The sequence below is a fragment of the Oreochromis niloticus genome, linkage group LG14 (genome assembly GCF_001858045.2).
Source record: "Oreochromis niloticus isolate F11D_XX linkage group LG14, O_niloticus_UMD_NMBU, whole genome shotgun sequence".
Lineage (NCBI taxonomy): Eukaryota > Metazoa > Chordata > Actinopteri > Cichliformes > Cichlidae > Oreochromis > Oreochromis niloticus.
This window is the reverse complement of record NC_031979.2, coordinates 14,636,349-14,652,001: the sequence shown is the minus strand read 5'-3', so window position 1 is coordinate 14,652,001 and position 15,653 is coordinate 14,636,349. Positions and strand designations below refer to the sequence as shown.

The 15,653-nt window shown below is 40.3% G+C and overlaps 1 protein-coding gene and 1 long non-coding RNA gene across 5 annotated transcripts in view; one reads left to right on the top strand and one right to left on the bottom strand.

Moving 5' to 3' along the window:
- The window catches only part of dscamb (Down syndrome cell adhesion molecule b), a 125,318-nt gene that overhangs the window by 32,312 nt on the left and 77,353 nt on the right, over positions 1 to 15,653 (bottom strand). For all 4 annotated transcript variants that reach the window (XM_025898231.1, XM_005474552.4, XM_025898232.1 and 1 more), the window contains exons 4-11: positions 11,907 to 12,053; positions 11,083 to 11,361; positions 9,750 to 10,025; positions 6,999 to 7,295; positions 5,720 to 5,992; positions 3,103 to 3,381; positions 2,892 to 3,011; positions 591 to 770 (exon numbers count right to left, since the gene is read on the bottom strand). In XM_025898231.1, coding sequence (XP_025754016.1) covers positions 591 to 770; positions 2,892 to 3,011; positions 3,103 to 3,381; positions 5,720 to 5,992; positions 6,999 to 7,295; positions 9,750 to 10,025; positions 11,083 to 11,361; positions 11,907 to 12,053 — 1,851 coding nt within the window. The remainder of the gene's footprint in view (positions 1 to 590; positions 771 to 2,891; positions 3,012 to 3,102; positions 3,382 to 5,719; positions 5,993 to 6,998; positions 7,296 to 9,749; positions 10,026 to 11,082; positions 11,362 to 11,906; positions 12,054 to 15,653) is intronic.
- LOC112842143 (uncharacterized) lies at positions 8,739 to 9,643 on the top strand. The gene is made up of 3 exons (XR_003213820.1): positions 8,739 to 8,987; positions 9,074 to 9,102; positions 9,468 to 9,643. It is a non-coding gene; the product is annotated as an uncharacterized LOC112842143 (long non-coding RNA).

Genomic DNA, 15,653 nt, shown 5'->3' with positions numbered 1-15,653 from the left:
GGCTTAATTACAGTGACACATGAATATCCGCGATGTGCCAGCTGATATTAATGATAGAACAAACAGATTCACCCAGAAGGTGGGTTCTGCACAAATTATTTTTCACAGAGAGGTCAGAGGTCAGAGTATGATAGAGAACATTTTGAACACCTGACCTTTATCCTGTCAGACTAACTTAAATATTAAATTGAGCTGGAGTCACAGTCTTGTTTATGTACACCCAAGAAGAAAACAGAGGATGAGACGGAGAAAGAAAGAGTGCTGCCCGTCAGCAGGGAACCTCATGCTCGAGTTTGATAACAGTAGCAGAGGGAAAATAATCCCCACTTGCATCTAAGTACCACTCCTAGCACGTTAGGGGAGCTACATGCTAATGCTCGTGGAAGCAGGACACCAGCAGTCATGGACATTAAACTGAGACACATGGAGGTGTGAGGTATAACAGAAAAATGTTCTCTTCATGATCTGTTCGTTTGTAATCTGCACAGCTTAACTCCTGAAAATAAGGGGAGTCAGTTCAGCCTACTGCTCCTTCAGCCCAGACAGCGAAACAGAAATTGATTACAGCTGCATCAGATGTGGATTCTTACTTTTGACGGTGAGGTACATGGACTTGCTGACATCTGCTCCCACGTCGTTGCTGACTTTACACAGGTAGAAGCCGCTGTCGTCCTCCAGCACGTGTTTGATGAGCAGCGAACCGTTGCTCAGCAGCTGGATACGAGAGCCGGTGTTCAGAGGGATGGGCTGAAACTGGGGGACGCCGGCGCCTAGTGTGAGCAGGTAGAGACGAGCCAAAAAAAGACAAAATCAGGAGCTGTTTTCAGTCAGAAAAGAGGCATTCAGATTTATTTATACGGCTCATTCAGTGCACCACGACACCGAGAAAAATACACATATACGAAGCTAAATAGCATTACAGTACTTAACAGTAAGAGGACCTAGAATGTGTGTGTCCATATGCATTCACTTGACCATGCGTCTGTGTTTACGGATTTGATGACAAAGCCTGTCAGATTCAGCAAGGATTGTAAACATGTTTCTTAACACCAGGCCTAAATCCTTAAATCGCCAAACAGCTGCTGAGCAGAGCGAAACAGGCCGAGCTGCTGGTGTGATGCAATCAGAGCAGACATAATGCTCATGTTTAACAAGAAGGCAGATTGGTGCAGAGGAACAACGGGGAGAAGGAGAGCAGGGAGGCCTTATATTGGAACTAGCCTTCGACGCAGAGCCAGGCAGATTTCTCCGCTGAAGTTAGAAGAGGATTTTCTCCTTCTTTTTTCTTTTTATTCTTGTGTGTCCAACTCTGGATTTAGTCTTTGCTCTTGTGTTTGCTGAATTCACCAAAAGAATAACACAGAAATGTCCTTAGAAACACATTTCTGGCCAGTCTGAAAGACAAGGACACACTAATCCTGAAGCAGTGGGTTTGATGCTTTGCACTGTTCTTTATCTGCAAAGGTCAAATATGACTGACATTTGAAATTCATTCTTAAAATTTATCAAAATAACTGGACAAAATCTGTCTGAAGTCTGGTAACAGATGGGTAGGAAACGGTCTCTATCTTTTAAATAGAAAATTATATAATCAGTCTCTTTTTACTGTTATACAACACAGTATCTCTTCCTGAACTGGCTGCCCTTAAGTCTCTAAGAAATGTCACCCCACACTGAATTATAAGGCTCATATCTTTAACTAGTCTTGCTCATGTAGCATTAAACGCATGCAAAGTGAGCCAGACGTTGCATAAGCTTGTGTTAAAGTTAGCGTGTACAGATTAGACCATTTAGGGAGCTGTGGGTATTTGCTGTTTAATTAAAATGCAGTCAAGTGGCCGTGGCTAGAGAAGGGTCAAGTGGTGACTTTGTTCCTGCTCCCCTGGCTCTTAGACAGGGAGAGGGAGGTAGAGGTGTTCTTCCTTGAATTATGGATTCTGCATATCCAAATAGTGCTAGTCGTTATGTTAATAGCAGTTGACCTTTACTTACTGTTCCATATCTCTCGGAGACACTCATCTGGCTCTTAGCTATTACTGTTGCAGTAAAAGCATGCCAGGCAGCTATTCTCTGGACAAACTGCAGTCTGGCTAACAACAAATGAGGCATTAGCGAGCTAAACTACCTGCCCTGGATAAGTTGATTTTCATTGTCCCTTTGCTCTGACAGCTATCCTGTAGAGAAACAGGAAGTGTGTGAAATGCCGAGGTAAAAAGGTCCCACAAACCAAAAACTAGGACTGACTGGTAGTCTGGCTTAAGCGAACCTGACCAATAAAGCTAGTTTCAAACACTACAAGTGAGTAGACACATGCTGAGCTCAGGCCGATCCCTCCGTACATACTGATCAGGCCTGGTCAGACACTGCTAATCAGGCACAGACATGCACACGAGCACACATAAATCCCATCAAAGGGTGAAAAACAGATCTGATTCTTTCATTCCTTTGATCACGGCACCGAGCACGCAGACACACACATGCACACGCTCTGCTCCTCGCTGGCTGTTGTGTTTCTCTTGGTGAAGCTTTCATCCCAGGTTATATGGATGATGGAGCAAACATCTGGGGCCCCTCTCTTCATCTGCCCTGCTCAAGTGGCTAAACTCACCTGCTGCCTTGCTGCCTGTCTGTCTGCTTCAGTCTGTCCTTGTCTTTTTCTCTCTGATGATTTTCTAACGATGCAGGTGGAAACCTTGAAAACTAACAGCCCTAAATTGAAGTGATGTGTGTGTTTGTATGTCCTGCGCATTCATAGACATGTATGCCAGCCGCAGGTAAAGAAAGTAGAGCCCACTCGCAAGCAGAGTGATTTCTCCCTGTTTTGACTGATGTTTGCACCTCTTTTCACATGTTCAAGCATCTTCCCTTTACATTCACTTCATTTCATGTACCTTTGGAGTGTTCCCAAACGATGGTAGGTGGTGGATAACCTTCAGCGGAGCAGTTAAGAGTCACAGTTTTGCCATAGATCCCATCTTGATCCTCAGGCTGAACCACAAACTGAGGAGGCACTGTACACAAAAACAAACACAACAAATAGCAACACTTCATGGTGTTTCCCAGCTGATTTTACTGATAGACGGAAGGTGGACGCCGTCTTACCCCTAACAATCAGCTGGCTCTGGTGCTCCACAACAGCAGCTTCATTGCGGGCGATGCAGGTGTAGTTGCCGTTGTGGTCGGGTGTTAGGTTGGAGATCCTCAGCGAGCTGGTAAAGTCTATGTTGTCCACAGTCACGCCCAAGCTGGCGGGGATCGGCCGCCCGTCCTTCTGCCACGTGATGTCCAGCGGTCGGTCGCCCGACATGACCACGCAGGGGATGAAGACGCGTTGGCCGATGGTGAAACGCTGAAACTCGAAGGGCTGGATGTAGGGAGGGACTGCAGGTGGAGGGGTGGGGGTGGGATAAAGATCGAATATGATTACAAGTCTTCAAAAATCACCTGAACTCCCTGGATTATGTTGCAGGTACTGTGTCCCTTATTAAGACTAACCCTATAAGCATCACTCTCTCTCTTTGTTAAGAAAAAAAGAGGTCACTGAAAGAACATAAAAGACTTGAATAGCAAAACATGCTGCAATAATTCGTTGTCATTCCCAGGCTGGAACATTTTGTCCTTTAACTACATAGAAAGAGAGAAAGAAAATAAATAATAATAACTTTCAAGGTGACTCATTGTGGCTCTTTAGAAAAGGAAACCTAAATGAACCTGAGCCTTTTTCCTTTATCTATAAATGATCATATATCGAGCCACTAACCTACACCTACCTGCATTAACATCTAGCTGCTACAACAGTTTTGAATTACAGCACCGAGCAAAAGTCATGATTGCAGAAATATTTATATTTGCATTTATATTACAACATAAAGAATTAACTACTTTAAACTAAACAGAGGCTACATCCCTTGCACCACCTCGTTCTTCAATGCACCTGTCTTGAATAACTGAAATCCAGAAACAAAGTCAATCTATCTGCACGATATAATCACAGTTACAATATGATCTATTCAAATTGACTGCGCTATATTCTCTGGGAAATCTCCAGCCATCACACAAGTCATCTGCGCGAGCGTCCATTCAGTTCAAATAACACTGAAATAAGCAGCACTTTAGCCGCTTATTTAATTCACAACAAAGTGGAGATAATGGACTCCAGGGATCCCCAAAGACACTTCGGCATTTTAAGCATGAGCAGAGTAAATTAACAAATGCACTCCCTCACTATAGCACCGCTGGGAAGGGTTGCTTTATATCATCACTCTCTCTTTCTCACTCTCTTACTTCCTCCGTTTCCCTCGCTCCGTGGGAAAGTGTATTATAGTGACAACAACATTACATACTGTACAGAGGGAAGGAAATGAGACATAATGGGGAAGCCCGTTTTTTTAGTATAATCTATTACAGTTGTAAGATCTCAGTGGAGATCAGTCAGTCAGCCCTGTAATATCAGCTGCCATCTTCACTTCTTCTTCATAAGCCAGACTAATGTACCCAGGAATATCAGGTAGATTAATTAATTCAGTCCGGAGAGATCTATTTATATCGTTGCGTCTGGATGGGAGGAGAAGAGCGAGCCGAAACTTTTTTTCACCACTGTATCACACAAAGTTGGAACTGTGACAGTTTCCCACAAAACCTAAGGAGGAATATGCCTATGCTTTCTGGCTAAATGTGATGTGTGAAGATCAATACCACACATGCAATACTATACAGGGTAATGGCACATTTTTTAGCTCAGATTTTTAATATTAAATAGATGTAATACTACATATTAATTGTTGAGCTGCAGAGGGAAGTGTCGGTAGGTAGTTTATTACTTTCAATGAAGTTAGGTCAGTTTTTCCAATATTTTTGCCGGGCTTGCTTGTAAATGTTTGTTAATTTGTGAATTGATGAATTGTAGTAAGAAAGCGCTTTGAGTGCCCAAACTGAGTGAAAAAGCGCTACATAGGTAGCGGTCCATTTTACCATGAAGTGGTAGAGAAATATCTATGTTTATAGGACGTTATCATCATTCTGGTACCCTTGACAAAAGGTCAGTAGTTGTTTTTTCCCATATGCTTTTGGATTATTGCAGAAAATAAGTGCTAATGCATGAGTACTTAGTGACCTTTTTATGTTTTAGAAATGCAAATTTCTACAACATGTGTTAATCATAGACCATTCGATCAAAAACCAAGAAGACAGACTTAAAGAGAAGGGAGCTCGACGGGCAAAGTGATGCTTTATTTCTGTAGCATTAACTTTGTTTGTCTCCAAGCACTTTTTTTCCCTCAATGTGTCCCTCAGGTTGTTGCACTCTATTTATTTTATTTTATTTGTATTAGTTTAATACTTGCATTTATAATACACAGGGTGTTGCATTCTATTTATCTTTATTACTTATTACTTGTTATTCTGTTTTCTTTTTATTCTGTTCCTTCGTTTTTCTGTTTCTTTCGCTCCGGGACTGTGTGCACGTAATTTCGTTCCACCTCATGTAAACGTGATGCGAATGACTATAAAAGAATCTTTGAATCCTTGAAATTCTTGCAATTTTGTTAAAAATAAAACAAAAATGGATAATGGCAAAATGTGAAACAAGTGAAGTGCTGTAAATACTTTCCAGATGTACTGCAGCTTTCTAATGACTTTATGTCAAAGAGTAATCAGAGTAAGAATAACACATCATGGTTGCCAACGCCAACTTGGTCAGCTGCGGTTTCATTGGACTCACCTCTCACTCGGACGTGGACGCTCTGGGAGTCCATCTTGTTGGGCTGAACCATCACCTTGCAGTTATACTCGCCGGCGTCCACCTGCTGCACGTTACTTAGCTTCAGCGTGCCGTTGTTCTCGAACGCTCGCTGCCTGTGGTTGAAAGGTAGCAGCGCAGAGTTCTTGTACCACTTTATGGAATAGTAAGGGTAGCCAATGACGCGACAGTGAACGAAGGCATCCCGTCCAGCGATTGCGGTGATGTTTTTCATTGGACGAATGCTGGCTCGGCCTAAAAAGGCACAGAGATTAAAAATGTAAGATTTTAAGGACAGCAGTATTCACAGAAAATCACAACAACAGTGTGAATGAGTGTGGTTTGCTTTATTATGGTGTTTTTACAAATAGACTCGTGACTCGTTAAACGTATTCAGGATTTCAACATGAAAGTGTTTCCCCTCACAGCTCCACAAGTCCTACCAGGCACCAAGTACTCACAGGAGAAGTGAAAGGAAGCTGCTGTTTAAAGCTTTTGTTTAACTACAAGAAATAAGGCAGAACTCTAAGTAGAAGGCGGTGAAATGACAAGCAGATTAAAGTGTGCTAACTATATGAAGGAAAAGAGAGCATTAAAATAACACTGTGCTACGCGTGCTTATAACTCGGCTGTAATATATTCTGTTTCCCATCAAATGTTCTACATGCCGAGCCTCATTCTGTGTCTCATAAAATGGAAACAGAGTAACTGCTTTAGCATCTGATCGAGAAGAGTCGAATTGGCTGCTTGAGTAAATACACACAGACACACATGACTCGCACACACAAGCACACCGGGGGATAAATGTATTCAAACAGAAGAAATGCATTTTTCTTCTGGCTATTTACAAACCATATCCAGATACGCTTACGAGCAGCAAACCAGCATAATTCATTTGACCTAAAATGCAGGCGTGTTGAAAAGCACAGTAACAATTTGGAGAGAAAATTACAAAGCAACAATTTTAGAAAAGTATACGTGGTTTAGGATTAAGAGACAGTAACAGGAAAACAAAACTGAGGCAAAATCAGTCGCTGGAGAGCAACTTAAAAGGAGATATAAGTGTGAATAAAGATTTCAAATTAAAAATAAAATAATAGGAAAGGAAAAAAAACAAACGCCAAATTTTAAGAAAAGGTTTTTCGCAGATAAATTTTAGATCCAAACAACAAGCAGCTCTCATATACGACACAGAGACAGACACATAGAGAGACAGACAGGTATGTGTATTTGTTCTTGGAGGAGCTGATTTGACAAGCACCTCTTACGTTTATTCGAGCCTGGTGGTACACGACCCCGGCCGAGTTGCTGCACGTGCACCGATACACCCCGCCGTCTTGCACCTGGGTGTGCGTGACGTTGAGCTGGCTGACCACGTGGCCCTCGTGGGTCTCGTAGTGGCCCAGGTGGTGGTGGCTGTCTTTGATGACGGGGTCGTCGTCCAGCGACCAGGTGCACCTCGGAGGCGGGGTGCCCTTGACGTTGCAGACCAGGAAGACGGGCTCGTTCGGGTTCACCACCTTCTCGCTGAAGGAGGACAAGATTTTTGGAGTACCATCTGTGACAGAAGACAAAAGTGGAACGTGGTGGTGAATAAAAGAGAGGCTAAGTCACACAGAAGTACTAAGTTAAAAGTGAGAGCGGTTTAGTGAATAATGTCATCATAAATTATGTATTTTGGGGGTAGTTTGTTGTTCCAACCCTGTAACGCCAAGTGTATCATATTTGACGTATGAGATTTTGACACCTCGACATCATCGGCGTGAAAAACCTAATGTATACAATCAGACACACGCAATAAAATAACAAAAATGCCAGATGTAGCAAAAATTATTGAACAAATGGAAATTCATGTATGCAAATTGCTTTTTAGTTTTTTTAAAACTCATGAATCAGGCTTTACAGGATTAACAAACAAAGCTGAAACGTGCACATGTGGAAAAAGGGAAAAGGAAATGCGTTATAATGTCGATTGCTGACAGGATTCAAACCTGTATTTGTATTTCTATTTTATTCTATTGTATATATTATTCTATTCTATTTTATTCTATTGTATATAGTATTTTATTTTATTTTATTGCATTCCAGTGTTTTCTAATTTCTGCTACATAACTTTGCACTTTTGCTGTAACAAAACAAATTTCCCACCTGTGGGACTAATAAAGGTCATCTTATCTTATCTTATCTTATCTTATCTTAAACCAGTCACAGATGAAATCGTGCATGTTAGGTCACCGTGACACACTTGTCTTCAATATATTTTCGTAGTTTAAAGGGCAACCGTTTAAAAACTGAAGATACCTGCTGATATCTGATTTTATAATCTCGGTAGTTTTGGACACAATAACAGCTTCACTTATGTGTTTTATAGTTCATCAAACAACGGCAATAAGACATATGTAAAAAGGCTGACTCAAAGTGTGGGAGAGTGGGGAAGAAATGCTAGACTTTAAACAATTCCCAGGCAGAAACAGGATGATTACTGATCGTTTCTCACCTACCAATCAAATTAAAAATTTGTGCTGACTAATTAGCCGAGCCAGCGAGTTTGTGTTGGGCGCAAATCACAGTCAGCCAGTTTGATTCCTTTCTCACTACTCACTAAAATGGCCGTGAGAAATACAAATGTATAGATTTGAAAAATTATTTGAATGAACATCAAAATGTCTGAAACAATGTATATCTAGTAAATTTTAAGTAGTGCTTTGAGACACAAAGGGAAGCTCCTAAATATCACTGAACTCTGTTGCACCAGCTGTGTAATGAATCCAATATGTATATTTCTTAAAGCTTTGCAAACTAACTAAGCTACTGAGGTTTTGCAGACATGTGACTGCTAACCACATGGTGTTAACCTGTTACAATAATGATGGTGACAATGTAGGGCCGAGCAAATAAAGCTCCAGTGACACAGTTGTGTGCTCCCCACTGGCTAGCAAAGCCTGCTAGCTACCAAAATGGTTTGGTAGCTAGCACCCTTCTCTGGTGTTGACCATGCCAGCATGTCTACAAGCTACTCTCTGAGTGGTGGCAAAACTGGAAAGTAAGAAAAAAAAAGATAAATAGTTTGCCTTCAGTGCAAAAGTTATGCCTTTTGAAATCTGGATGCAAATTTTGTTAGCACTTGGCTGGTAGCTGGCAATCCACAGCTTTCTTGCAAACTCCTGGTAACTGCGGCAATCTTCTAGAATCCACGGCAATCATAAAGATGGCTTTGTGGCACAGCACACTTTGTGATCAATTTCACCAGGTGACTGCCACTCGCTAACCAGTCGGTAATTACACATTTTTCCACTTTTGGGCAAGTGATGTAAAATCTTTGTTCATCTGATACAGCTTCTACTGAAATCCTGCATAAAAAACAGGTAAAACGTTTTCTGTCATTTACTCATTAGTCAAAACACTTTTATCCCCTGTATTGTCTACATACTACTCTTTGTAATATCCAGATGGAGTATACATTTGTTGTTGAAGGCAAATCTTTTTTTTCTTTAGAAGAAAATCTGTTAATAAAACAGTTATAGAAGGCAGCAAAAGGAAAGGAAAAAATCATGTCTTTCTGAGAAGACTGCCATTTTTTCATTAAGAACATAGATCCATGAGCTTTTCTACCAGACACAGAGAGTTGTCGGCTTTTCAAATGTCTGTGTCTGCCTGCTGCTGCTGCTGCTCTCTGATAATCTAGGTGTATTCCACATGATTATAGATTATCAATATCTTCTTTTTACAGCTCCCTGGCCACAGGAGACAGTTGCCTAAGCAACGCTTCCAAGGTAAGCTAATGGATTAAAGAGTGTGTGCATGTATTTTTGTATGTGTTTGTGAAGTGTGGGGCAATCATTCTAGCGGTGGCAGAGAATCGCAGCAGCATGCCATTAACACATAAACCCTATTGATCTTCAAGGCCTGAATCTGTTTGTGCTAACTCACTGAATATGTATAGAACAGCTGCTACTGTGTAGCGTCAGTATTTGTGTGTTTGGATACCTTTGCACCATTGATGCCATTTTACCTTCAAGGATAACCTGAACAAAGTCCTGTGCAGACATCTTGCCCTTCCTGGCGAAGCACTGGTAAGCCCCGCCGTCACTTTTCGACATTCCTTCCATCATGAGGTTCTCCCGGTTTAGCCCAATGAAGCGAACATTGTTGCCAGGGTAGATGATCTCTCCGTTGCGATACCATGACAGCTCGTATTCATCTGAGCCGCTCACGCTACAGGACAGAGACACCTTGCTACCCACGCTGCCCTTCACCTTTCGAGGGCTGACCACTACTTTCAAGGGTTCTGTGGACACAGAAATCAAAGAGATGTTTAAGAAAAAAAATTGGGTAGTAAATATAATAATGAAGTACAGTATGATTATCATTATTTGTCCAAGTTCAATGTTTATTCTTAATCATTAAGAATGCTAGCGCTAACATTTGATTCTCATCAATACAGTACATCACTGGATCAAACAAAACAAGCAGGGTGTCACTTGCTATCACTAAACACAGCCCCCAGTGGTGCTGCTGGTGGAGCAGTCAATTGCTGGCAAATCATTTCAATCTCACACACACGTATTTATTCATAATCCTTAATTACCTCCAACAAGGAGGTTATGTTTTTGGTAGCGTTTGCCTGTGTGCGTGTCATTCGTTCTGTCTGTAAACACCAAAGTGAAAAAGTTTTAAATGAATTCTGATAAAACTTTGTCGGGTGTAGAGTGGGGTCATGTTAACAATCCATTAAAATTCAGCTTACATCCACCGATGTCTTCAAGGTCAACTCAATGATTTATTATTGAAAACTGACAAAAAGCCTCATAACTTAGCAACTACAAATCTTACAAGTGTGGTGTGTGTTGTCAGCATATAGAAAGTTCTATAAAGAAAGAGCGATTTAAAATATCATGTCGCATTTGACCTCTGACCTCTCCTTCAAGGTCAGCAGATTCCTCTGAAGGCTATGTAGAGCTATTTAAATCTATGTTTCATACTGACATTGCTTGTATTGACAACATATAAGAATACAGGGAATCACATATGTGGATTCTAGTCTACAAAGTACATTTAAAAAGAACAAAGAAAAGAAAATTAATATATAAATAAAAAATATAATGGTATACTGTTACAAGTAAATACTGCCCAGAGAGTGAGCTGCCTCGGTGGAGGTATGTGCTCTCTCAGTACTTCTTGTTTAGTTTATATGTTCATTTGACTCATATGAACCAAACTAACCATCCACTCTCTAACAAGTGCCGAGGCTGTTTTTCTTCCACTCATTTCACTTCATTACTCTAATACAGCAGCTTCTGCTACCCACAACATAAAGGAACCCCTGAATTTTATAAGGCACTTACGTTTGACATACAGGCGACCCATGACCTCCGCGGTGCCATAGCTGTTCCACACTTCACAGACATATGTTCCCGAGTCACTGGGCTGTGTGCTCTCTATCAGCAACCCTGAGGTTGTCTGGTGAATGCGACTGTCGAGCTCCAAGGGGCTGTTGTCCTTCAGCCAGCGGTATTTGGGCGTTGGGTAGCCTGAAGCCTTGCAGGGCAGCTCCACCCGATGATTAATCATCACCTCTCGGTGGTCAAAGCCATCCAAGATGACTGGCTCAGCATTGGTGGGGTCTGGAAGGAGCAGAGAATTTAGTGTTAATTAGTGGTGAGCGTTGCCAGCCGCTCGACAGTCTAATCCAATATTGATTCTTCGGGTCAACATTCAGTTCTACATACTGTATATTTTGTTACGTGTTGGAAAAGAGAGAAAGAGACTTGCTTCTGTAATTTACCACAGTTTCACTGTCTCCTACAACCGAATTCAGACATACTAAATAAATGAAGAATATAAATGTGCATTTCATGCTAAATGACTTCCTTTTATCAAACTCTACTGCAATTTTATAAGAGGCTCTTTGCTGATACCTCCTGGTTTGTTTACTTTTATCTAACATCTGACACAATGACGATGAAAAAGACAGAATAGGTCACTGCATAACTCAGTTTTGTCTGCAACACACCATGTGTGGATATGCAGCTTCTTTATCTTATGACATTTTAAAATGCCCAACCCAACTCTAAATTGTTAATCTAGGGATGATCCCAGTATCAAACATGAAGAGCGCATATATATTTGTAACTGTTGACTAAGTCTTATCTTTAAATGCAGTACTGACCCGACACAATGAGACGTGCACTGTTGCTCTGGCGAGTTTCACCGGTGTAGCGGTGACGCGTGGTGCAGCGATAGTTATTCAGGCCATCCTCAGGCAGGACGTCCAAAATATACAAGGCTCCCGTGGATGTGATGAGATATCTTTGTCCTGGAGAAGATAAGAAAGAAAGCAGTTGTGTGGTTGTCTTATAGCATCACAACAGCTTTTACAATATAAAGAAAATGCATTCACTCCAGCACCACTGAGAGATTTTCTCTCTTCCTCCATAGGGTGCTAATGAATTTCTAATGTCACAGATGTCACATATAAATACACACCACAAGAAATATCATCTTAAATGATGCTGTAACTGCTATAAATATTGAATTAATCATGCACAAAATATACAAATTAAAAAATCAGTCCACATATTGTGTTTATTATACAAGTCCTTAACCTTTAACAGCTTTTATTGTCTTGTCTTTGTGCTGTTGCAGTAGCCTCACTGGCGCCATAGTCTGTTACAGAAAACCAATCCCTCTTATGCTGTCACAGGCAGTTCTGTAAGTACGGTAATATTATGTTAATTCTGCAGATCAAACGAGGTTGAGTGGGGTTGTCACCATCCATAAGGAAAGAAACCTTCCTCACAGCCATCACGTGGATGCCCACAGTCCCACGGGAGCAGATTGACGTCAAAACTGATTGAAAAAGCAATTTACAGGATATTGTCTTCTCTGTGCAGTGGTGGGTATGCTATGACAGAGATAGCACAGGAAGCCTTTCGGGCTAGAGCGAGTCCTACAACAGCAATAGGTGATGACGACCGGGTCGAGAAGAAAAATATCGTACTGGGCCATCACGGGGTTGCAAAGCTGCAGCAGGACCCGTTTTCGTTTGTTAGCCAGATCAAGCTTTAATTTGAACATACACTTGATATTACTGTACAAAAGATGAATTTATGAAATTGCCCATGGTGCACAAATTGCAGTGGTTTCAAAAGTACAATCTCAATTCTTAAAAAGTAGGAACGCTGTGTATATAAGAAAAAATAAAATAAAAAAACAAAACAAAATGCAATTCTTTGAAAATCTTACAAACCCATATTTTATTCACAGTAGAGCATATAAAATATATCAAATCTTTAAATGGAGTCAAAGCACAATTTTAGGGAAAATGATGTGCACATTTTAAATTTGATGGCAGCCACATGTATAGAAAGTTGGGACAGAGCCGTGTTTACGACTGCGCAGCATCAACAGTTCAATAACTGGCAGATGAGGAGTCCACCTGCTGGTCCTATGGGAGATGGGAATGTTGTCTGATAGAGGATTCTAGTTGCTGAACAGTCCTGGTTTGTTGTATTTTTCATTTCATGATGCTCCAGACAGTTTCAAGTGGTGACGGTCTGGACTGCAGACAGTGCAGTTCAGCTGTGGTTTAGCATTGTCTTACTGAAATATGCAAGGCCTTCTCTGAAGATGTCATCTGGATGGGAGCATTTGTTGCTCTAAAACCTATATATATATATATATTTCAGGATTTATGCTGGCTTTTCCAGATGTTCAAGCTGCCAATTTAAAGAGAACTAATTCACACTAACACCATTACAGATGCTTCTGGACTAAATGCCTCTCCTCTGCCTGGGTGACACGACAGCTATGTTTCCCAAAACGAATTTTGATTTTCCTGACCAGTAACAGCGCTCCCCATTGGCTCAGTCCATTTTAAATGAACTTTGGCCCAAAGACGAGGCCAGCGTTTCTGTTCACTTACAGCTCCTTTTCACACCTACTTCTAACCTGCATTTCTGAATGGCACCGTGAACTTTCCGGAAGAGTCATGCCTGTTTTAATGCAATGTGGCATTGAAGACTTGACTTTTGGGTTTTCTCCAGATTATTTAAAACTTTTAATCAAATTATATACTGCAGATGATAAGATATTCAAAGAGCAAAGGTTTCTGGTCAGCTGCTGTTTGTTTGCCTGTTAGTTGTACCACAAAAAAGCTCAAACCAAACTCAAAGCCAACTGTTTCATTGAGAGCTGTCAGTTACTGCTGACTGTAATGACGCTGTGTGTATGACTAGTAAAAAGATTTTTAAAAATTAATTCAAACCGTGGGATTAAATACCAAAGGCACTTGGTTAGCTAACATCAACATTTCATTCAAAAAAACAAAAGGAACTTTGCACGGATAAAAACAGGTAATGGGCTCAGCAGAAGTCTTCTGACAGCTGACTCATTTCCACGGTAAAGAGAAGTCACTCCACGACCGCACAGCAGGTAAAGCATTCTCTCCAGGACGCAGATGTAAGCACATGTTTCCTAGTTAAAGATCAAATAACAACTTCATGACAAGAAACTCAGAGGATTCTACACTAGACATAAACCCCTGTTAAACCAATAAAACAACAGAAAAAACCCAAAAGTGGACACATGTAGAGTGGTGGTAAACAAATTGAAAAAAACAAAAATGCTAAGAGGACATTGTGGACAAGATAATCAACAATGCATACTCAAAAACATGGCTGTGCACTGGCATTTTTTTGTCATTGAATGTGCCGAAGCGTTTATGGCCTGGAGTGTGTACTCTGTGTCATCACCTGACTGTGCAAATATTTGGCTATCTGCTTGTGAAGCAAGATTTCGACAATAACAAGGTTATAATGTGTTAATGTGCAGCTATTTTAAGAGTGACATGTTTTATGAGGGATTATTTCCTCAAGTTAGTTTCTTTTTTTTCCCCTGTATGTGTAGTTTGGTTGAAAATGAGCATAGCGTTCATGTGCAGCAACATCCCTCACAAGAAAAACATAGATTGACAGATAAACTGTATTGTTTATCTGTCAACTTGGATATGAATGTACAAGCCATCATTGCATCATTGCATCATTATGAAAAGGAAGAGAAACCTCCAATGGCACCAAGTGGTTTAGGTCTGGGTTACTCGGATTCACGGTGAGTGTAGTCAACCAAAACTAAACTAAAACCTAAAATTAGACATTAAAAAATGTTGTTAACTAAAATAAAAATAAAAATGAGACCTTTGAAAATGGTATGCCCATACAATGATTGAAAAGACTAAAACTAACACAGAAACTAATAAAACCTTAAGAAAACTAAACATTTAAACAAGTTAAAAAATGAATGAGATAAAAGTAAAAACAAATTAGAAGAAAAATATAACAACTAACAGTAAGATCTGTACACCCTCCTATTTTCTTAAGGCATACTGTAGTTTTTTTCATTTTTAATATATGTTTTGCATTATTTCCTAAATGCATTTGACTTTTTTTTATTAGCAAAACATTTCTCTGCATATTTAACTTGCATTACATATGATATCTAAGGGAGACCAGCAGTGGTTAATTCATATAAACTGAAAGGGAGGAGCTGTGGGTATTCTACTGTTAAACAGAGAATTAGCATCTATTAACGTCCTTTAAAAAAAAAAATCAATTAACAAAAACAAACAACTAAAAAACTAAGGACTGTAATGTTTTTTCTTATTATTTCTAAAAAATAGTTCTTGAGTGAAGAATTTTAATATCTATTATTGTGTTTAGGTCAAAATGTCCAAACAGATTTCCAAATCCTAGTAGGTGCAAAGGTTTCTTTTTCCTATGTAGGTTTGTAAATTAGATGTGACGTCCCTCGCCTAACAACATCCCCCAGAAAATCAGAGAAAATTATAGAAAAAAAATGTATGTCACAATGTAATCCCGATCTTTCTCCTACATTTGGTGCAGTGGTTGGCCGCAGTGCC